This window comes from Grampus griseus, assembly GCF_964374135.1.
Source record: "Grampus griseus genome assembly, chromosome: 2".
Classification (NCBI taxonomy): Eukaryota; Metazoa; Chordata; class Mammalia; order Artiodactyla; family Delphinidae; genus Grampus; species Grampus griseus.
The window spans coordinates 135,345,589-135,370,494 of NC_139018.1; the positions used below are offsets into that span (position 1 = coordinate 135,345,589).

General features: G+C 38.3%; 1 protein-coding gene across 8 annotated transcripts in view; it reads left to right on the plus strand.

Annotated features, from left to right (window-relative positions):
• AKAP13 (A-kinase anchoring protein 13) overlaps positions 1–24,906 on the plus strand; it is a gene marked incomplete at its 5' end in the record, with an annotated part of 342,651 nt that overhangs the window by 228,083 nt on the left and 89,662 nt on the right. For all 8 annotated transcript variants that reach the window (XM_082649215.1, XM_082649216.1, XM_082649217.1 and 5 more), the window contains 2 exons: positions 19,653–19,728; positions 24,767–24,903. In XM_082649215.1, the coding sequence (XP_082505341.1) occupies positions 19,653–19,728; positions 24,767–24,903 (213 nt within the window). The remainder of the gene's footprint in view (positions 1–19,652; positions 19,729–24,766; positions 24,904–24,906) is intronic.

Below are 24,906 nucleotides of genomic sequence, written 5' to 3' on the forward strand. Positions count from 1 at the left end.
TATCACAAGCACTTTTTTCCCCAGTGCGGGAATTCGTTCTACAACACTTTGAACAGGTGCATGATCTCATCTAAATTCATTTTGCCACACAATTTTTAGAATGATTTTTCGTCATTCAGAAGTGGTCTCCAGTTATCTTCCATTTTGAATTTGTGTCTTTAATCAGTGTTTTTGAGTATAATTGTTTTACAGTGGTGTGTTAGTTTCTGCTTTATAACAAAGTGAATCAGTTATACATATACATATGTTCCCATATCTCTTCCCTCTTGCGTCTCCCTCCCTCCCACCCCTCTAGGTGGTCACAAAGCACCGAGCTGATCTCCCTGTGCTATGCGGCTGCTTCCCACTAGCTATCTATTCTACATTTGGTAGTGTATATATGTCCATGCCACTCCAGTGGTTTTTTTTTTTAAATAATTATATTGGGTGTATATGCCACTTCAGTTCTCAAGTGATCATGTATATTTTCTCACTCCTTTTCTGTGGAAGATTGCTTTATTTTATAGTAAGGAGTTTGTAATTTTTTCATCTACTCACTATATCTAAACAGTGTCCCTCATTCATACTAAATACGCAATAAGTTTTGTGAATTGAATGAGTTAATCTTTTAATATTTGTTCATGTTATGCAAACTGTACTTAATGTGCTGATGAGATGGGGGTAAGAACAGAGAGATGAATTATGACAGTCATCACAAAATTTAGATTGTGAGCCTATCCCTTTGGTATCACACTTTTACAACTCCAGTCCCTCCCATTGGCATCTGAATAATTCACTGTAGATTAACTTCAAGATTCTCATCCTCTTTTATATACCCATACTTTCTTGGGCTTATTCCACATTCTGATCTGTTCCCTTTGTGAGTTCTGTACAGTTAGTTTCATGGTAGCTTTTCTGCATCAAAGCCATCTCTTAGGATTTCCCTAAGGCTGGGCGCACTGGTCTTTATCCTCAGATCAGCTCTTGCTTCCCATCATCAGCCCCCAGCATCCTCTGAAATCTTACCTCCTTTCTGAATTTTTTTCTAAATAATAAGGTGTAGGTTGATAGTATCCTTTGGTCACCCATGCCGCCATCCCCCAGCCCAGTACACGCATACACACTTCTCTTCCTCACCTTATTGGTTACCCCTCTCCCCCAGTGCATATATGCCTTCTGGCTCTAATGATCAATAAGTGGTTGGTAACTATGAATCATGTGCACAGAATGGGATGAGGAAGAATTTTAATTCTTGGCAGAGGCCCTTTGGTATCAACATGCCCATTTTCCTCAGCATCCTTCAAAAAGCTAGTATTGACCTCACAAGTTGGTGAATGATAGGACCCTTTGTCTGACGCGGTTCAGTAGCTAACTCATGAGCGCATTGAGTAAGAGACCACTCCTAACACAAGAGGATACCAAGTAACAGGAACTTACTGCAAAACTAGCATACCAGAAAGAGGGGAGTCGGAATCTAGGATTAACTGCTGACTTAAACTGATTTTAGTACAGGGACCATTTCTGTTTTACTAGTTTTATTACTTTGGGTACCTGGAAAAACATTGCCTACTAATAATAACATGATTTTTCATGTTACTGATGATTTTTTGAGAACTTACTTTGTCGCTAGTAATTCAGAGTATCAGATGAATGGTTAAAAGATTTGCAGCCATGTTTTGTGTGCATTGAATAAAAATGTTCACGGAGGAGGATGACCCCCTCCCCATCCTTGATGTTTGGGCAGGCCACCTGACCTCATTAGTGAAAGCACAGAAGGAGTAGTTTGTCTTTAACTCCAGTGTCATTTTCCAGAGAAATACACATCCTTTAAAAAGTTTACTTGCTTTAAGACACTTCCATGCTGCTTCAAACAAAAGACATAAGGAGGCTAAGGATTGAAGACAACTATGCCTGTCTGCTCAGTTACACTCAGATTCCCTGAAAAGACTTGGACTCAAGTGTTGGCTTCCATGTCCGGATGGAGGGGTTTTTGCTTCCTTTTGTTCCAGCCTTGTAACTCTGGCTAGATCTCCTGAGACAGTTGCAGAGGAAGTAAATACAGGCAATGGCTGGGAAGGCTGGGTGTAACCATGAGCTGTATTATTAGGATGTTCAGATATAAACAGTAGCAGAAACACTGCCAAAAACAAGAGTTCTCTCTCCACTGAAAATATGTACAACTCTATTTTCAGACTGATGGGAACGCAACTTAGGTGTGGTTTAGATAATCACAAGGGATCCCAGGCTTCGTGACAGGAATGAAAAATTACCAGGATGGATCGACATTTCTTTTGAATTAACTTCTCTTATCCCGTGTTCCATGTGCACTATAACTCACCAGGACTTTGGATGTTCAGTACTTGTAGTGTCCATGGTCTGGTTGTCATGGAGATAGAACGTGGACAAAGGACTAAGTTTGTGTTTTAGCTACAGAATCATAAATGGAGTCAGAGCCAGAAAGTGGTTTTTGGTAACTTATTCCTCCAAAAGATGTGAATATTTAATGGCAAAATCTCTGTTTTCCTCATTTCCAACTACTTGCTAAACAAAATTTCAGAATCATTTTGAACTGTTTCCTCTCCTACCCATTCAATCAGTTGCCAATCCTGTATTTTGCTAATAATTCAGAGATTCCATAGGGCAAAACCTGGATAAAGGGGCTTATTATTAATCATTATCTTTGTTTTTCTCTTAAGCTCAAATTATTAGCAGTCTCAACACTGCTGTTCCTTTCTAGTCTGTCTCCTAATTCTGCTGGCGATCAGAATCTTCTTCCAAGCCTAGTCTCAGAGCTGGCTAAGAAGAGTGTCGGTAGTACAGAGAACCAGGTCATCATCCAGTAATATAGAAACCTGAGTCTTAGAAGTCACCTTTTGGAAAAGAGACTAACATGAGAAGAGGTGTGTTGTCATGTTTATAATCAGGGCCTGGCATTTTCTCAGGCCCATAGCAGGCACTCTGAAAATGTTTAAGGTGGAGCAACGTAGTGTGTGTGGCCTTTAAGTTATCTCATTGTGTGAGTGAGAAACAGGGGAGTTGTTGAAAAATAGCCCCAAGACCAGGGTAAATTTATCTGTCACATCAGTGATTCTGAAACCGGGCAAAAAGCGGGAGAGATGTTTTGTAATCCAGTTTATATCTTAAACAGCTTACTTATATATAATAAGCACAGTATTTTTCACACATGAATATGATCTGCTTGGTGTTGCTATTACTGTATACAGGATGTGGTTGAAAACGCTGATACATGTTTTGACATTCTTTCCACACTCCGTGCATAAGGAGTTTGTCTTCTGGTTAATGGCATTGACCATGATTGGTAGCATCTGGCCCAGATTACCAATGCTCCTTCTGACTGTGTGACTTCTTTTCTCTAAACAAGCTCGCTTCTCTCTAACTGCTGCACACTCCCTTTTTTTGGGGGGGGGCGGTCAGGAAAACATACATAACATAAAATTTACCACATTTAAGTGTACAGTTCAGTGGCATTACGTACATTCACATTGTTGTGCAGCTATTATATTACCACTGTCCATCTCCAGAACTTTTTCATCTTTGCGAACTGAAACTCTGTACCTGTTAAACAATAACTCTTCATTTCTCCCCTCCCCCAGTCCCTGGCAACCACTATTCTGTGTTTTGGCTCTATGAATTTGACAACTCTAGGTATCTTACATAAGTGGAATCATACAGTATTTGTCCTTTTTGTGACTGGCTTATTTCACTTAGCATAAGGTCTTCAGGGTTTTTCCATGTTGTAGCATGTGTCAGAATTCTGTCCTTATTTTAAGGCTGAATAACATTCCACTGCATGTATGTACTACCTTTCGTTTATCCATTCATCTGTTGATGGCCATTTGAGTTGTTTTCCCCTTTTGTCTATTGTGAATATTGCTGCTGTGAACGTTGGTGTACAAATATCTGTTTGAGTCCCTGCTTTCAATTCTTTTGGGTGTGTAGCCAGAAATGGAATTGCTGGATCATAAGGTAATTCTGTTTAAGTTTTGGAGGAACCCCCTTACTGTTTTATACAGTGACTGTGCCATTTTACATTCTCAGGAGTTTACATGCACAAAGGTTTCAGTTTCTCTGCATTCTCACCAACACTGGTTATTTTCTGGAGGTGGTTGTTGTTGTTGTTGGTGGTGGTGGTGGTGGTGGGGTGTGTGTGTGTGTGTGTGTAATAAGAGCCATCCAAAGACGGGTGTGATGTGGTAGCTCACTGTGTTTTGATTTATTTTCATTTTGTTAATCCACGCTCAATTTTATGCTGTTTATGTTTGTAAGAAGCCAGCTTTCCAAGCTGCTTCATCTGTAGATGTGTGTTATCTAACATGCGTGCTGCCTTCAGTGTGTCTTTTCTCTTGGTGTGTTCTGCCTCTACTCTCTTACACATTCTTTTCACCTTTTACTCAAGAACAGATGAAGCCAGTTCCAACCTTTCTCTCAATAATCATAACTTTGTTTAGCCATTTGGAAGACATCTTAACACTTAAAACTCAACACAGGCAAATAGAAGGCACCATCATCATCTCCTCTGGATTTCCTAAGTCTGTTAAATTGTGGATTTTTGGTTCCTCTTTCTCTCTTATTTCTGTGGGTTCTGCCCTTTGTACCAGCTTGCTGACCTGCTGCTTCTTCTGTGCTCCAAAGGCCATGTCCCCAGTCCAGGCACACGCTGTCTCCAGACCAGAGCAGTCTGGGCTCCTCTTGACTGGTCTTGTGTGTCCTGGATGTCCCATGCTGCTTCTTTCCTCCCCACTGTCCGATTTTATCTGTACATTTCTACAGTTGTTTTCCTAGTATAACACTGATTTTTTTTTTCATTCCCTTGCTTATAAAATTGGGGAGAGGGGTCCACCCTGGTAGAGAACAAAGCCATATCTCCCATTATTCTTCTTTCCTCAGTTTATACTTCTGGACACTCATGGGCTTTTCGTGCTCCTCAAAAACATCTAAGGAAAAGTCTCTGCTCTGAGTTGTAAAGCTGTGCTCCAGAACCACTGACTGGTCACATACATGTGTGTTTCTGGGAAGGGGTCCATGGCGTCCCTCAGATTCTTGAAGGAGTCTGTGCCACCAAAGGCTGTGCACTCCAGCTCTGAAGCGTCCTGACTGTTTGCTCATCCTCTTTGTCACGTGGCTGGAGTGCCCTGCCTTACCATCTCTCTCTTTTAAGCACACCTCACCCCCTGTAGGGCTTACCTCGTATACCACCAGCTTAGTTAATAAGCTTTTCCCAAATCTGTGAGCCAGAAATGATCTTTTTTTATACTAGAGACTTCCTTACCTCTCTGGGTTTCAGGTACTAGTTTACCTATTGTATTTCACAAACTAGTCTGTTTCCCAACCTGTAGTCCCCAGTTTGTAAGTTATTTCATGGGGTCTGATAAGCCTTAGACCCGTATGGTTATACGTGTGTCATCCTGGGATGTGGAGGCAGATGTAACCCTTGACATTTTAAATGAACAGAGAGGTCCCTCATACTTTAAAACTGTGGGACCTATTGTGCCAGTTGTCATCAGGATCATGATTCGTCTTTCTATTGCTGTACCTTGACACTGTTCCTTGCCTAAAGTGGGTACAGTACTCCCCAAAAGCTGACTGGCCAACGTGTGAATGAATCAGCAAGATAGTTCTAGGAAGACTTGTTATGCTAGATTTCCCCATCCTTTCCTGGTGAGGAAGTCTTTGATTTACCTGAAATTTACTAATTTTAGTATAGGTTTTACTTTCGGTGTTTGTGAATGAGTCCTAATTCCAAAGAAGGAACTGACTGGAACTGCATCATTGCCAGATTTCCTGAAGCTTTTTGTGTACTTAGAGACAGTGAGCCTTCTCAGTACATCATTGGTAATTAACTGTTAGTGATTGAAAATGCAGGCTCCTTGAAATAGACAAAGCCAAAACAAAACAAAAAACATTTCTTTCAATTACAGCATTTCAATGTTCAGAATATCGGCACCCACAGTTCCATATTTTAGTTGTTGCGTTATGATAATACTTTATTTTCTAAATATTTTGGTCTAAATTGAACGTTGACTCTATTCTCCAACAAATCTTCTCCAGAGATGTTAAATGCAATTTGCCAGACTTATCCAATTTCATATTGCTATTAAAAATTGTTTAAACAAAATATGAATTCTGAGACAAAGTTAAGAATAAGAAGAGACATTTGCAGGGATGGGGAAAGAGCGCTGGACTGGAAGTGAGGAAAACTGGGTCCTCACTCTGTCTCTAAGTGCTGTGTTACCTCCTTCGAGTCTCTTATTAAAGGGGGATGTGCCCCCATCCCCCTTGAATGGAGCTAGTAAAGGGAGGCAGAGTGATAATCCTGAAGGTTCTCCCAACTTATAGTTCTCTGTAAAGTCACTGACGATAAGGAATTCAAAGATTATTCGCTAAGCATCTACCATCTACTCATTGGGAGATCCGTGGAATAAAAGATGGGATTCAGTTCTCAAGAAGCTTACAGTCTTTTGAGCAGATAAGGTTACCAGTACAATATAGTTCACACACAACTATACCATCCCCAAATCTAGCCTCACTGAGTGTGTGGCCTCTTCTTGAAAATGGTAGTGTGCCTTCTTGTGGGACAGGAAAAAGGTCAAATCTAGGTGACAATACTTTGCAAACTTTAAAGTACCATGAATTTAGAAATATAAGGAGATGTTTTACAGTTTTAATTCTGGTATCACCTGTCTTGTTAAAATTGTTCTTTCCAAACTCACCACAAACCTCACAGTTGCCCAATTCAGTAACTTCCTTTCAAAAATTTATCAGTTTTGACTTCTCAGCAGCAGTTGGCACTGTGGACCTACCTTCTCTTTTCAGCCCTCTGCTTCGTTAACTTCTGTGAAACTCATCTCTCTGAATTCTCCTGCCTCTACAAGGGCGTGGCAATCTCTGACCTCCCCCCTCTATATATTGTGCAATGCCTTGTATGAAGTGAAAGAGAAGAGTTGTTATTCTGGCCCAGTGTCTGTATGTCACATTTGTGACCTGGGCAGAAATGTATAAAGCATTTCAAGTATGGTTTGTCATTAGAGTATCCCATTCACTCTAATTCCCATTTCTGTTGGTCACAGCACACCTTGTCCAAGTCAGCACACATTTCAGTGCCTGATGTGTGCAAAATGCTATGGAACGCTTATTTACTTAACATTTCCATGTCTCACATAAACTATGAGTTCTTTGAGGACTCAGTTCTTTTACTACTTCTGCTTTTAAGGCTTGACACAATGTTTTGATACACAGAAGGTTTTAGTACTTTTTTTTTTAAGCCTTTATTGAGTTTGTTACAATATCGCTTCTGCTTTATGTTTTGTTTTCTTTGGCCACAAGGCATATGGGATCTTAACTCCTGGACCAGGGATCAAACCCACATCCCCTGCATTGGAAGGCAAAGTCTTAACCACTGGACTGCCAGGGAAGTCCCTATTTAGTACTTTTTTTTTTTTAATAAAAGAAGGAAGGAAACAAATCTGAGGGTGCTTAGCATTGTGTCTTTATAGAATCTTCCTTTCCTAGAAAGTAACCAATAGATTAAAAAATATTTTTCATTTTAAAAGAATGGAAGGTTGGAAGTATATCTCATATACTCATATGAGGTACCATTCATACCTGCTAGTTTGGCTACAACCAAAACACAGACAAGAACAGTAACAAGTGTTGGCAAGGGTGTGGAGAAATTAGAACACTCATACGTTGCTAGTGGGAATGTCAAATGGTGCAGCCACTCTGGAAGTCTGGCAGTTCCTCAAAATTTTAAACATAAAGTTATCATATGATACAGCAGTTCTACTCCTAGATGTATACCCAAGAGAAATGAAACACGTCCACCAAAAACTTGTGTATGGTTATTCACAACAGGATTATTCATAACAGCCAGCAAGTGAAAACAGCCCAAATGTCCATCAGCTGAAGAATAAATAAATAAAATGTGGGCATGTCTATACAGTGGAACATTATTTGGCAGTAAGATTAAGTACTAATACATGCTAAGACACGGATGAACCTTTAAAGCCTCTTGCTAAGTGAAAGAAGCCAGTCACCAAAGACCTCATAATGTACAATTCCATTTATAGGAAATGTCCAGAGCAGGCAAATCCATAGAGACAGAAAGTAGATTACTGAGTGCCTAGAACTGGGTTTGGGGTGGGGTGTGACTGCTACTCAGTCTCTTTTTGGTGCCATGAAAATATTCTAAAATTAGTTAGTGGTGATGCTTACACAACTCTGTTAAATGGGTGAGTTTTAGAGTATATGAATTACATTTCAATAAAGGTCTTAAAATGCAAAATTACACACACACATACACACACAAAATGCAATGTGGTGTCCTGGATTGGATCCTGGAACAGTAAAGAAGATTATTGGAAAAATGAATGAAATCCAAAGTCTATAATTTAATTAATAGTAGTGTGCCAGTGTTGGTTTCTTAGTATTGACAAATGTGCTGTGATTATGTAACATTGAAGAAACTGGTGAGACCCTGTGTATGAGAACTCTGTACTATTCCACGTTTATAAAAATTAAATTTTTTAAAAAGTAACACAGTCATTAAAGAAAATTCAGGAAGCTATAGAAAAATTAAAATGGATATTAGTTGTCTCTTTATCATTATTCAAGCATAACCACTCAGTGAAAAATTGAATCAGATTAGAGTTTTTCACCACATAGGTGTGATCATATTGAGAGATTTTTGGCTGCCACTGTGTTTAAGTGTTTTAATACTGTTTAATATAGACTAATTTGTCAAAATGTGATGGGTCTGAGATTTTACCCTGCTTGTAAGGTACCAAGTTAGCCTGACAATTTCATGGCTGCTGGCTGAAGTCAGGGAACTCCTGGGTCAGAGACAGATGAATTTATTACTCATCGTTCAAAAAGCACCATGAACATCAGCTTAGCTTCTCGTTGGTTCTTCTTGCTTCCCTAGTCTCACGGGGGCAATACGGAGGGGCCCAGGTAGATGCTCTGTCACAGCTGAGGAATCCCAACGTTAGGAAACCGGAATTTTTACATTGGGCAGTAAGCCTACCTGACGTTTGCTCTGATTCAACACATCTGCCCTTTGCTTCAGAAAGAAGCAATATCTCTATCTTCCAAGGCTGTTTGATACATAGACATTCTTGAAAAGGTAGTCTAGAACAAAAGGACAGTCAGTGTCCTTTGCTCACAAGACATGCAGAAAAAGGGGAGACCCATGGGGAATTGCCTCCCACTGCTAATATGTTCTCATCCTTGTTATTCAGAAATTAGTGTATTTAGTTAGAGGTTTGATTTAATTTTAATTTCTTTCAGTATTTATTATATATTATTTTAAGTAATACTCTTAAATCTTTTTATTTTTGTTAAGTAATACATTATTTTAAATAAATATTTATGGATTATTTACATTATATGTTATTTTGCAAAATGTATAACTCACTTTCTGTAACACGCAAATGCCTAAAATTACATGAAAAGTGTAGAGTATTAGTCCCTCAAATATTGAAGGCAAGAATGTTCGGTTTACTTATTGGCTATGGAATCATGTGTGAAAAGGTGACGAAAAACATTCTCAGATAAAGAATTTTAACAAAGTTTCCTAAAATGTTGACTGAAGAGGTGTTGAAGATCATGGAAGGGGAGAGAGCAAAGTCCTGATAATGCAGAGCGGCTTGGCATTCTTCGCTGTTTAAAGGAACTGCTTTTTTATTTCTGTTACCATTTAAATTTGTTGCTCTATTCATGGAGCAAAAGTACAGCAGTTCTGGACTCTTGCTTTTCCTGTTAACAGAGAAACTTACTTCACTGGAAGTGAACTTTGGCTCATTTCAAATGAGATGCAGTTCACAGTAAGAAAATCCTTCACTAAATGGAAGATTTTTTTGTTTTTAAAGAAAATTTGCTGTTTCAGTTCTTTGAAAGATGTGGATAGGGTTTGTTAACATTACTGAATTTGAGGTTTCTTCCTTAGGCACATTCAGATTGTGTTTTGAAAGGGGATATTTTGCATAATCTCAGGGAACCTGCTGGAGATTTTCTTTTCCATTCAAGATAACTTTCAAATTTTGGGCATCATTTTGTAACACACTAGGAATTGAAACATTGATGGCCCCTGGTCCCCACCTCCTCTCCTCTCTAACCGGTGAAAGAGCTGAAATGAGCGAATGATTTGGTGTTTTGTTTCATGGTTATTTGCAAGCAGCCTAATTCCTTGCATTTCTTCTTTGTCACACAGTTGTAATTTGACAGAATGTCCCATAGCGTTCTACCTTATCCCACGTAGCATACTTAGTAAAACTGTTGGTCCTTCTCACCAATATAGTTTAGTATCTTCTCACCAAAGATCAGAAATTTACCAGTAGGTACACATGATATTGTAAAAACCGTTAAGTAAAATCATCTTTGAGCATAATAAATATTCAACTACTTGGTAATTTGTTTGGATACTCCTACTTACACTGTTTAGAATCCACTGACTGTTTCAGTGTTAATGAAACTAGAGGATTATAATGTTAAGGTGTTTGGGAGTGGTAAAAACTAAAATGAAATATTATACTTCTCTTTTGGGATTACATTTTTTCAGCTTTATTGCGATATAATTTATATACAATAAAACTCACCAATTTAAGTTCACAGTTTGATGAGTTTTGACAAATGTTTGAATTGTGTAGTCACTGCCACAGTCATGATAGGAACATTTCCATCACCCCTACAGTTCTCTCCTGTCCCCTTGCAGTCAGCCTCTTCCTCCAGTCCCTGTTAATCACTAATACGCTTTCTTTTATTAATTTCGCCTTTTCTAAGGTATTATATAAATGGAACCATACAGTAGGTAGTCTTTTTGTCTGGCTTTTTTCTTTTAATTTAACATAGTGATCTTGAGATTTGTCCATGTTGTTTGTATCTGTAGTTCATTCCTTCTGATTCTGAGTCTATTGCATTGAATGATGTATCACAATTCGTTTACCCATTGATGACAGTCTGGGCTGTTTTCAGTTTGGGGTTATCATGAATTAAGCTGCTATGAAATTCCAGTAAAAGTCTTTGTGTAAAGGTATATTTTGATTTTTGGGGTGGTAAATACCACAGTGGGATTGATTGCTATGTTGTCTATAAATATATGTTTGACTTTATAAGAAACTGCTAAACTGCTTTCTAAAGTGACTTACTATTTTGCATTCTCCCAGCAATGTTACCAATGTTTCAGTTGCTCCATCTTTGGCAACACTTGGAATTACCAGTTTTTAATTTTAACCATTTGAATGGCTGTAGACTGTTGTTTCCTTGTGGTTTTAATTTACTTTTCCCTGATGATTAACGGTGTTCAGCATCTTTTCCTGCATTTATTTACCATTCGTAATCTTCTTTGATGAAATGTTTATTCAAATCTTTTGCCTATGTGAAAAACCATGTTTGTCTTACAGCATTGTAAGAGGTTTTGTTGTTGTTGTTGTTATGTGTATTTTAATATTCTAATTACCAGTCCTTTAGAAGATACATGTTTTGTAAATATTTTCTCCCAGTCTGTGGCTTGCCTTTTCATTTTCCTAACAATGCTTTTTGAGGAGCAAGACTTTAAAAGAATTTTGACGTAGTCAAATTTACAAGGTTTTTTCATGCTTTTTTAATGCATGCTAGGAAATCTTTGCCTGACCCAGTGTCACAAAAAACATTCTCCTCTTTTCTTCTATAAGTTTCGTTGTTTTAAGTTTAACATTTAGATATATTTTGAGCTCATTTTTATAGACAATATAAAGTTTGAGATTTGGGGGAGATTTATTTGTTTGTTTTCACATGAACACCCAATTTTTGTAACTTCATTTGTTAAAAACCTATTCTTTCCTCACTGGAATACCTAGACATCTTTGTCAAAAATGAATAGGTCATATCTGTGAAGGTCTATTTGTGGATTCTCTCTTGTTCTTTCAATCTGTATGCCTGTCTTTATACCAGTACCAAACTGGCTTTATTAATATAGCCTTTTTAAAAAATAAATTGATTGATTGAGTTTTGGCTGCGTTGGGTCTTCGTTGCTGCCCGTGGGCTTTCTCTAGTTGCAGCGAGCAGGGGCTACTCTTTGTTGTGGTACACGGGCTTCTCCTTGTGGTGGCTTCTCTTTGTTGCAGAACACAGGATCTAGGCTTGCGGGCTTCAGTAGTTGTGGCACGCAGGCTCAGTAGTTGTGGCTCGCAGGCTCAGTAGTGGTGGCGCATGGGCTTAGTGAGATCGTCCTGGACCAGGGCTTGAACCCGTGTCCCCTGCATTGGCAGGCGGATTCTTAACCACTGTACCACCAGGGAAGTCACAATATAGCTTGCTTTTTTCTTTATTTTGGGGGGGGGGCATGGATTTTAGTTAATGTTTGGTTTTTTATTTTTGAGTTTAAAATTTTTTAATTTTAGCATTCCAAAAGCTAAAGCTATTAACAATACAAAAACAAATACTTCAGTGAACTAAAACCTTCACTATCTCTACATTTTTGGGAAATTATCCAAACTTCTAAAAGTACTTTTTTTTTAATTTATTTTTTTACACAGCAGGTTCTTAAATAGTTATCCATTTTATACACATCAGTGTATACATGTCATTCCCAATCTCCCAATTCATCCCACCACCACCCCTGCCGCTTTCCCCACTTGGTGTCCATACGTTTGTTCTCTACATCTGTGTCTCAGTTTCTGCCCTGCAAACCGGTTCATCTGTACTATTTTTCAAGGTTCCCCATATACATGTTAAGATACGATATTTGTTTTTCTCTTTCTAACTTACTTCACTCTGTATGACAGTCTCTGGATCCATCCATGTCTCTACAAATGACCCAATTTCGTTCCTTTTTATGGCTGAGTAATTCCATTGTATATACGTACCACATCTTTTTTTTTTAATTAATTAATTTATTTATTTATTTTTGGCTGTGTTTGGTCTTCATTTCTGTGCGGTCTTCTTTCTCTAGTTGTGGCAAGCGGGGGCCACTCTTCATCGCAGTGCACGGGCCTCTCACTGTCGCGGCCTCTCTTGTTGCAGAACGCAGGCTCCAGACGCACAGCCTCAGTAGTTGTGGCTCACGGGCCTAGTTGCTCCACAGCATGTGGGATCTTCCCAGACCAGGGCTCGAACCCGTGTCCCCTGCATTAGCAGTCAAATTATCAACCACTGCACCACCAGGGAAGCCCTAACACATCTTTATCCTTTCGTCTGTCGATGGGCATTTAGGTGGCTTCTATGACCTGGCTATTGTAAATAGTGCTGCAGTGAACATTGGAGTGCATGTGTCTTTTTGAGTTACAGTTTTCTCTGGGTATATGCCCAGTAGTGGGATTGCTGGGTCATATGGTAATTCTATTTTTACTTTTTTAAGGAACCTCCATATTTTTTCTCCATAGTTGCTGTATCCATTTACATTCCCACCGACAGTGCAAGAGGGTTGCCTTTTCTCCACACCCTCTCCAGCATTTGTTACTTGTAGGTTTTCTGATGATGCCCATTCTAACTGGTGTGAGGTGATACCTCACTGTAGTTTTGATGTGCATTTCTCTAATAATTAGTGATGCTGAGCAGCTTTTCATGTGCTTCTTGGCCATCTGTATGTCTTCTTTGGAGAAATGTCTATTTAGGTCTTCTGCCCAGTTTAGAATTGAGTTGTTTGTTTTTTTAATAATGAGTTTTATGAGCTGTTTATATATTTTGGAGATTAATCCTTTGTTGATTCGTTTGCAAATATTTTCTCCCATTTCTGAGGGTTGTCTTTTCGTCTTGTTTGTAGTTTCCTTTGCTTTGCAAAAGCTTTTAAGTTTCATTAGGTCCCATTTGTTTATTTTTGTTTTTATTTCCATTACTCTAGTAGGTGGATCAAAACAGATCTTGCTGTGATTTATGTCAAAGAGTGTTCTTCCTATGTTTTCCTCTGAGAGTTTTATAGTGTCTGGTCTTACATTTAGGTCTCGAATCCATTTTGAGTTTATTTTTGTGTATGGTGTTAGGGAGTGTTCTAATTTCATTCTTTTACATGTAGCTGTCCAGTTTTCCCAGCACCACTTATTGAAGAGACTGCCTTTTCTCCATTGTATATCCTTGCCTCCTTTGTCATAGATTAGTTGACCATAGGTACGTGGGTTTAACTCTGGGCTTTCTATCCTGTTTCATTGATCTATATTTCTGTTTCTGTGCCAGGACCATACTGTCTTGATTACTGTAGCTTTGTAGTATAGTCTGATGTCAGGGAGTCTGATTCCTCTAGCGCTTTTTTTTCCCCTCAAGACTGCTTTGGCTATTCAGGGTCTTTTGTGTCTCCATACAAATTTTAAGATTTTTTGTTCTAGTTCCATAAAAAATGCCATTGGTGATTTGATAGGGATAGCATTGAATCTGTAGATTGCTTTGGGTAGTATAATCATTTTCACAATGTTGATTCTTCCAATCCAAGAACATGGTATATCTCTCCATCTGTTTATATCATGTTTAATTTCTTTCATCAGTGTCTTATAGTTTTCTACATATAAGAGTCTTTTATTCTCCCTAGGTAGGTTTATTCCTAGGTATTTTATTCTTTTTGTTGCAGTGGTAAATGGGAGTGTTTCCTTCATTTCTCTTTCAGATTTTTCATCATTAGTGTATAGGAATGCAAGAGATTTCTGTGCATTAATTTTGTATCCTGCAACTTTACCAAATTAATTGATTAGCTCTAGTAGTTTTCTGGTGGCATCTTTAGTTTCTCTATGTATAGTATCACGTCATCTGCAAAGAGTGTCAGTTTTACTTCTTTTCCAATTTGTATACTTTTTATTTCTTTTTCTTTTCTGATTGCTATGGCTAGGACTTCCAAAACTGTGTTGAATAATAGTGGTGAGAATAGACATCCTTGTCTTGTTCCTTATCTTAGAGGAAATGCTTTCTGTTTTTCACCATTGAGAATGATGTTTGCTGTGGGTTTGTCATATATGGCCTTTATTATGTTGAGGTAGGTTCCCTCTATACCCACTTTCTGGAGAGTTTTTACTTTCAGTCTGAATGTGTCGCTAGGTCTGAAGTGGGTCTGTTGTAGACAGCATATATATGAGTCTTGTTTTTGTATCCATTCAGCAAGCCTGTGTCTTTTGGTTGGAACATTTTAATCCATTCACTTTTAAGGTAATTATCGATACGTATGTTCCTATTACCATTTTCTTAATTGTTATGGGTTTGTTTTTGTATGTCCTTTTCTTCTCTTGTGTTTTTCACTTAGAGAAGTTCCTTTAGCATTTGTTGTTTGGTGGTGCTGGTTTGGTAGTGCTGAATTCTCTTAGCTTTTGCTTGTCTGTAAAGCTTTTGATTTCTCCATCAAATCTGAATGAGACCCTTGCCAGGCAGAGTAATCTTGGTTGCAGGTTCTTCCCTTTCATCACTTTAAATATGTCATGCCACTCCCTTCTGGCTTGTAGAGTTTCTACTGAGAAGTCAGCTGTTAACCTTATGGGAGTTCCCTTGTATGTTATTTGTCATTTTTCCTTTGTTTGCTTTCAGTAATTTTTCTTTGTCTTTAATTTTTGCCAGTTTGATTACTATGCGTCTCAGTGTGTTTCTCCTTGGGTTTATCCTGCCTGCGACACTCTGCGCTTGCTGGACGTGGGTGGCTGTTTCCTTTTCCATGTTAGGGAAGTTTTCGATTATAATCTCTTCAGATATTTTCTCGGGTCCTTTCTCTCTCTCTTCTCCTTTTGGGACCCCTATAATGCGAATGTTGTGTTTAATGTTGCCCCAGAAGTCTCTTAGGCTGTCTTCATTTTTTTTCATTCTTTTTTCTTTATTCTGTTCCGTGGCAGTGAATTCCACCATCCTGTTTCCAGGTCACTTATCTGTTCTTCTGCCTCAGTTATTCTGCTATTGATTCCTTCTAGTGTATTTTTTATTTCAGTTATTGTATTGTTCATCTCTGTTCTTTAATTCTTCTAGGTGTTTGTTCTTTAATTTTTCTAGGTCTTTGTTAAACATTCCTTGCATCTTCTTGATCTTTGCCTCCATTGTTTTTCTGAGGTCCTGGATCATCTTCACTATCATTATTCTCAATTCTTTTTCTGGAAGGTTTCCTATCTCCACTTCATTTAGTTGTTTTTTGGGGGTTTTATCTTGTTTCTTCATCTGATTCATAGCCCTCTGCCCTTTCATCTTGTCTGTCTTTCTGTGATTGTGGTTTTTGTTCCGCAGGCTACAGGGTTGTAGTTCTTCTTGCTTCTGCTGGTGGATGAGGCTATCTATGAGGCTTGTGCAAGTTTCCTGGTAGGAGCGACTGGTGGTGGGTAGCGCTGGGTGTTGCTCTTTTGGGCAGAGCTCAGTAAAATTTCAGTCTGCTTGTCTGCTGATGGGTGGGGCTGGGTCCCTCCCTGTTGGTTGTTTGGCCTGAGGCAACCCAACACTGGAGCCTACCTGGCCTCTTTGGTTGGGCTAATGGCAGACTCTGGGAGGGCTCACGCCAAGGAGTACTTTTCAGAACTTCTGCTGCCAGTGTCCTTGTCCTCACGGTGAGCCACAGCCACCCCCGTCTCTGCAGCAGACCCTCCAACACTAACAAGTAAGTCTGGTTCAGTCTCCTATGGGGTCACTGCTCCTTCCCCTGGGTCCCGATGCACGCACCACTTTGTGTGTGCCCTCCATGAGTGGAGTCTCTGATTCCCCCAGTCCTGTCCAAGTCCTGCAGTCAAGTCCTGCTACCCTTCAAAGTCTGATTCTCTAGGAATTCCTCCTCCCGTTGCCGGACCCCCAGGTTGGGAAGCCTGATGTGGGGCTCATAACCTTCAGTCCAGTGGGTGGAATTCTGTGGTATAAGTGTTATCCAGTTTGTGAGTCACCCAGCAGTTATGGGATTTGACTTTATTGATTGTGCCCCTCCTACTGTCTCATTATGGCTTCTCCTTTGTCTTTGGATGTGGGGTATGTTTTTTGGTGAGTTCCAGTGTCTTCCTGTCGATGATTGTTCAGCAGTTAGTTGTGATTTCGGTGCTCTCACAAGAGGGAATGAGCGCACGTCCTTTTACTCCGCCATCCTGATCCAATCTCCCAAAAAAGCTTTTATATATAGTAAGTCTTGAGATCAAGTAGTGATGAATTGGGGAGAATTAACATTTAACAGAATTGAGTTTTCTGATCTATGAACATGGTGTCTCTATTTAAGCCTGCTTTAATTTTTCTCAGTAGTGTTTTGCAGTGTTTAGAGTACAGGTATTACTCATTTTATTAAATTTATGCCTGATTATTTTATATTTCTTGATGCTATTGTAAATTGTATTACTTTTGTTTTTAACTTTAATTTTTAATTGTTCACTCCTAATATATAGGACTAGTGTTAATTTTTTTTTTGTACATTGACTTTATAACCTTCAGCTTTGCTAAACTCGTTTATTCTAGTAGCATTTTTGTAGATTCCTTGAGATTTTCTCCATAGATAATCATGCCATCTATGAATAAAGTAGTAACTACTTCTATTCTACATCTGTGCATTTTATTTCTTTTTCTGCTTTACTGCATTGGCTAGAACCTGTACCTATTGAATAACAGTGCTGAGAGTGGACATTCTTGCCTTGTTTTTGATCTCAGAGTGAAGTATCAGGATTTTTTAAATAGATGCCCTTTATCAGGTTGAGGAATTTCCTTTCTGTTTTCAGTGTTCTATGAGTTTTAGATGTTGAATTTTGCCAAATTCTTTTCTGCATCTCTTGATAATCATTAGTTTGTGAGAGGTTTTGGTCTATTAATAAATTGATTTTCAAATGTTAAACCAACCTTGCTTTTCTGGGACGAATTTGGTCACGATGTTTATCTTTTTTCTATATTGCTGGATTCAGTTTCCTAATTTTTGTTCAGGATTTTTTCGTCTATGTTCCTGAGGATATTGATTTATAATTTTCTTACGTCTTTGTCTAGTTTTGGTGTCAGGGTAATGCTGGGCTTATAAAATGAGCTGTATATTGTTCCCTCCTCTTTTGTTTTCCTTAGGAGTTTGTGTAGAATTGCTATTATTTCTTCCTTAAATGTATGGTGCCATTTACCTTTGAAGTCATCTGGGCCTGGAGTTTTCCTTACAGGAAAGTTTTAAACTATGTATTCAATGTCTTTAATAGAATAAGGGTGTACAGATTATCTGTATCTTTTTGAAAGAATTTTGGTAGTTTGTGTCTTTCATGAAATGCTTCCATTTCATCTAACTTGTTGTATTTCTTGTTCGTAATATTGATATTTCCCTATCATCCTTTCAGTGTCTGTAGGATCTTTAGTGATGTCCCCCTTTAAATTCTTGATACGGGTAATTTTTAACTTAGAATTCTTTTCTGGTCTATCTAGTTAAAGTTTTACTGATATCAGTAAACTGATCTTCTAAGGATCCAGCTTTTGATCTTATTGATTTTATTTTTCTGTTTTCTCTTTCACTGATTTCTGCTCTTTGTTTTACTCATCATGTTTGCTTTGTGTTAATTTTGCTAAGTTCTTAAGGTGGAAGCCTAGATCACTGATTTGAGACATTCCTTTTCTAAAACAGGGATTTAATATTATAAATTTTGCTCTAGGCATTATTTTGGCTGTATCTCACAAATTTTCATATGTGGTATTTCTATTTTTATTCAGCTTGAAATATTTTCTGATATTTAATGTTTCCTTAAGATTTCTTTTTAGAAGTTTTTTTTTAAATTTTTTTAAATATTGTGTTTTTCCAGATATCTTTTTGATTTTGGTTTCTAATTTGATATTGTTATGGTCAAAGAGCATGTTTAATATGATTTTAATCCTCAAATTTGAGACTTGTGTTATACGACAGAATATATTCTATCTTGGTGAACATACCATGTGCATTTGAAAAGAATGTGTATTCTATTGTTGGGTAAAAGGCTCAGTATATGTTGATTAAATCAAATTGGTTGATGATGTTTTCCAAGTTCTTTATGTATATTCTTGCAGATTTTGTGTCTACCTGTTTTATCAATTACTGAGAGAGGGCTGTTGAAATCTCTAATGGTAGTTTTAAAAATTACATTATTTTTAATCTAATGAAAGTGGAAAGTTATAATGTTAAGATGGTTTGGAGTTGTAAAGGCTAAATTTAAAAAAAAATGGTTTAAGGCGGGTGTATGTGCTTCTTAATATGCTTTAGAATCACATAGGTTTGTATTCCATTCCCAGTCCTGCCATTTATTACCTTAGCAACTCCTCCAAGCGTAGCTGTTCTTTGGATAGAGATATTACAAACTTCTTGGAGCTAGTGTGGGGATTAAATGCAATAATATATGTAGAATTCTTCCTGATGCCCAACATACAGTAATTCTTGAACAAATAGGAATTATTTTTGCATTTTCTGAGTTGCAACCTAGGATGTGGAATGCATATTTCAATATTTGATCCTTTTCACCTGTTAACTTATTTTTCTTTTTTATTTCACCATTGGCCTGCACCATGATCTTCCTCTTTGTATATCTTTTTTCCTTTTGTTTTTATATGCCTAACTTTTACGGACAGTTTCTTTAGAGTCTTAATTGAGTATAGATTGCCTTGTTGTGTTGTGAAAAAGGTTTTTTCTTGACATAATTTTACCCACTTTGCAATAAAATATTAAAGAAAAAGATAGGAGTGTTGGTGTGGTAGATATACTTGCAACAGCTGTATAAACATCCCACACTACTTCACCGTCTGAAGGTCAATCTCTTTTTCTTTTTCTTCAGATAAACCAAGAAAGTTGGTGTACCATTGAGCCATGCCCAGATGCAGCATCTCTCTTGGCTCCAACGCAGAGCGCAGGTACGCGGAGATTCTCCAACTTCCAATTTGCTTGAATAACTCATCCAAAATGTCCATTTTCTAGAGCCACATTCCCACTCTAATAACAGATTGTTTGATTTCAAGGTCTGTCCTTCATGAGCATTAATGGGATAAATCAGAAGGAGGGGTGTATGTGATTTGGGTTTGTAGGCATTTTGTCTCACAGTTGAAAATGAACACGTAATTACCTAAATTTCACTTCAGTATTAAGTTTTCACATGTGGCTTTATGATTTATTAATTCATCTGTGAAGGCGTATGTGCTGTGCATATATGTACATGTGATAAAGGTTTCTTATTATGGTAAAACTATAAATATGTATTATTAAGGACTAATCCTGGGGCTCTCGATTTTGGTTGTACATTGAAATTACCTAGGGAGCTTTAAAAATGTAGTGATCTCTGGGTCCTGCCCCTAGGGATTCTGATTTAATTGGGCTGGGGTGTGGTCTGGGCATCAGAATCTTTAAAAGCTCCCTTGGTTCCTCTGCTTTGTAGCCAAGATTGAGAGCCATAATCTTTGGAAGTATTGTCAGCAATTGAGTCTTTCCTTAAGCACCCATGAGGTATTAGTAACATTGGATGAGGGTAAAATTCTCTTAAGACCTTGCTGGTTAATGACACAGCACATGATCTGTGGTTAGTTAGGAATCCCAACTTTTTATCCAAGTTTAGCCACTAATTCACTGTGACGTAAGGTACGTTCCCTAATGTCTATGTGCTCTATTGTCTTCCATCCCTAAAGCCTTACTGGCCTTTCTTAAGGGAAGAGTCCGAATGACCTGGTGAGTAACTGAAGTCTCTGTGCCTGTTCTTGCAGCTGGTAATTTGCATTTTGGGCTCTTGAGTCGACTTTACCCAACAAAACCTCTGTTAACCTGTCCAGTTTTCACTGACCTGCTTTAAAAATTACCAAGTTTTCATTTACTGGTCTTTTAGAGACAGTTTAGCTGTGGATGTCCTGCAGTAGTATTAAATTTAAAGACAGATGGTTCAAATCCTCTATCTCCAGAGAAGTTTCCTACTGATTCTCAGTCCTCTGACTTTGCTCCAAAGGAAGTGTCAGAACAAATATGAAAAGTTTTTTTCTGTTTTTCTCTCACGTGGAAAAAGAGGTTAAAGGATATTATTATGCTGTAGTTGTGTTTCGGGTCTCCGAATATTATAAGACTGACCTTGTTCACAGATGTAACTTACATTTTCCCTATCTCTCCCCCTAGAATCTTCTACTTAAAAGTATAGTACTGTGTTTTGGTTCTTTAAGCTGTTTGGGGCTTTTTCTAAAAGTGTAATTACTCTCAACCACTCAGGCAGTGAAATTGTCTGCTATGTAGAGGTTGCCTCATAATTTGAATATTCACAGGAAGTTTCTTCACATGCTGCAGTTTATTTTACTCATTTAAGGAAATGTATTTTGAACCCCTGAGCATTTTCCCCAGGGCATAATCTTGACCTTCTCCATACCCCAGCCCCCAAAAGACTTTGGTTTTTTTAGAGTGATTCTTTTTAAACTTCAGTTTATCAAAACCCAAGATCTGGATTATGCTTCTGAACTTCAGACCTGAGATTTTTATTTTAGGCATATTGTTTTGTGAATTCTAGGTACTTTCAGTCATGTAGGTTTCTTTCTTTTACTTTTAAACACAGCTCAAGAGAGCAATAGTGTTAGACTAAATAAGGTAGTAACATTTAAAATCACTTTGTATACTCTTCAATCCAGGATAAATGCAAACCTATTTAAATAGGAATAAATACAGATGTGTTATGATTAACATGGTTCAGCAAAGCCCAGTGAGTGGGCTGCTGGTAAGTTTTCCTACCCTTCCCCAACTATAATTTGTTTACATATGTATAATTGAAACCTCAAAGACTAGATAGCACTTTAAAAGTGCACATTTTGTTAGCTTTTAAAAAGCTAGTGGCTCAGGACACAAAAGTTATAGACAGATTTATATATGGGTCATAAAATGGGGTTGGCCCACCTCAAGGTGTAATGTCCTTACTGGATACTTGTCAAATCACACATTACAGGTTAATGAAGCCTTAGCTCCATTAGGCATGTTTATCGCATGCCTGCTGTGTACTCAGGGGCGGAGTTCTGGTTACTATATATATAAATTATTTCTCACCATCCCTACAACTATGTTAGGGAGGTACAAATCATCCCATTTCATTGGTATGGAAATGGAGACTTAGAGGGTCAAATTCCTTCTTGCCTGGGATCTTTTTGCTATAAGTATTCGGATCCAGATTTGAGCCACATCAGCCTCACTCTGAAACCAATGATCATTCATTCCTGTTTATACCTTTGTTTGCTGCTCCACTTTATTCCTTAGGAAGGGGGGCATGTAAGAAGAAAGGAAAGATTTTATCCATTTTGAAAACTTGTCAACACATGTGAAATGGGGTATAGATTAGCTCTGCCTTAGGGTCCCCCCACTTCCATTTGTGGGGTTTCATAATGGCTTAAAGTCCTTTTCTCTCCCTTGTTCCTCGTTTTCATAGTCTTCCCTCCGCCCCAGCTCACCAACCAACATTGTATCACAGCAGCAGATTCTCATCCCAGACTTGGTTTGTGGTCCCTTGTAGTGCTGGCTTGGATTTATTTTCTGGGTGAGGTATTCCTACCAAGGCTGAGTCCGGATCTTCCCCGTGGATTTTCCATTAGAATGTCTTAAGCTGCTCTGTTTTCCAGGTCTGGAATTGGGACGTGGTCTGTTTGACTGCCAGCTGGACAGCTAGCACCTTAGCATAGTTGCTGCGGCAGCCCTTTCTTTCCTTGGCCAGTCCCCCTATTTTCCCCTCATCCATGGAGTGGAGTTTTTGATTTTTCCAAGTGGGGAAAAGGTGTGGGGGGAACAAGTAGAAAAATCACAGCCACCAGCTCCACCTAAGTTAGTACATACTCTGGGATGTGGGAAAAAAGGGACCAGAACTCCAGAATCCCCATGATTTCCAGTCTTTAAAAGGCAAGGCTATTCCCATTAACTAACACACTCAGAAATAGTTTGGACCAAGACTGAAATGGACCAAGGTAATTTTTTCTTTAACTGAAACATTTTCAGATTAATCTGCGGGCCGTGCCTTTATTCCTATGGCATCCTTTCTGTACTTCTGTGTTGAAATTACCTCTTAATATATTCATTTCTACTACAAAATTGTAAACTACTCCCCCCCTCCACATAGACACAAACATTAGGCATCTCTTTTTATTTGGATAATTCCCAGTACCTAGTCAAATGCCTAACTAATAGAAAAGGTAATTTTATTGACAAGTGATTCATGACCTGTATCAGTGCAGCGCCTCTTTGACCCTTCCTCTAAGATTCCTGGCTAATGCAGGGCAAATTATTTATTGATTGATGATCAGTTATTAGTTAATTTAGATAAGAAAAACTTCCTCTTCTCATTATCTCTGAACACAGACCTGTACACACACACACACACACACACACACACACACACACACACACACTTATTGTCTAAGCATAGACTATAAGAATTAAAAGACACATTAGGGGTCGTCTAGTTCAGTCTCCACTTCCACTTCTGCGCAGACAGCTTTTTCGAAATGTCTTGCCACGGTCACTCAGCCTTTGCTCCAGCCCTTCTGGTGAACGAGCCTCATGACTTTATAAGGCTGCCAGCCTATGGCCCGAAGCCCCGTTATAGTGAAGCTCTGGCTTCCACTTGGCAGGCTTTGTTCTCCCTCCTGAATGGCACAGGGCAAATCTGCAGCCATCCTCAGACACATTTTCTTCAAGCTCCTCTGCAACCTGAATGTATCCCAGGTGTTTCCACTCATGGTGACCTCATTACCATGCATGCATTTTTGTTTATCAGTGTTTTAATTTAATTTATCAATATTTAGGAACAAACACAACCGTATAGGTGCAGTGTTGGTGGCACATACTGGCCAGACTGTCCCCATTTTGGATTTGGGTGCATTGTCTATTAATAGAGCCTAAAACCATTAGTATTTGTTTGTTTTGCCATAACCTTGTATTGTGAACTCCTCTTGAATTTGCTTTCAAGCAAAACCTCCAGGTAGAGTTCTCATGAACTGCTAGGTAGCCAGGTTATCTACTCTCTCCCTCATCACTTAGTGTCACCTGCAGGTTTGATAAACATACGTTTGTTTTTCCAAATCATGCTTAATGCTAACTAGAATGGAAACGCTTCATTCTTCAAAACTTCTTGAAGGAGGTTGATGTCTTACTTGGTTTCACCATGTACACAGAGATATTTTTATCTCTGTTGTTATCAGGTCACATGTCCTTTTTGTTTACAGAGTTAAAGAAGAGAGTGGGTTAAATACTTTGCTAATTTAAGCATACAAATCTTTAGAATCCCTAGATGTACCAATGTAATATTTCTATCAAGGCCCTCTCTGTCTGGTTCACCAGAGTCCACATCCTAGTTGTTGAACTGAAAACAGATTCTAGATTATATATTTTTCTTCATCACATTATTCATCCAATGTCAGATCTATTAAAGGTAGGAGAATTTAAATAGTTATATTTCTGTTATTGCTTAATAGAACCCGTGAGTTTAATACACAGGTATGTTTTATTAGTTATGCTCCCCCTTTGTCTTTTATCTCGGTATTTTGATAAAGTAACAAGTTTCCAGAAAGAACTTAAGTCTCAAAAACAGAAATTGCCCACAAATCCTATCACATAGTTTCCTAATAAGGAACTTCTGATTCTGGTAACAAAAGAAATAAATTCTATAACTACCAGGAGGAAAAGATCATTATTTAAATACATAGGTGGAATTATGGTTCTAAATCATCGTTTTATCTTTCTGTACCTGTGGTTTACATGACAAACTCATGGTTGTCCTGTAGTAACTGTATCAACTGAGAATTGAAAGCTACTAATTCGACTGTGTCCTTTACAGCTTCTTAGTATGAGGAGGGAGGGAGATTCATCAGCTGGTTGATTTAAAAGGCTGGAATGAAAAGAAACTGATTTTTTTTTTTTTAAAGCAGTGGTTGAATAAATTTTCTTTTTCAGAATGTGATAACTTCCTGGATGTTGGATTGGGCAGAGAGTGTGCCTCAAAACAAGGTGTCCTTAAAAGAGAATCTGGAAGTGATTCTGACCTCTTTCACTCACCCAGTGAAGAAGTGGACAGCATTATCTTCTCCAAGGTA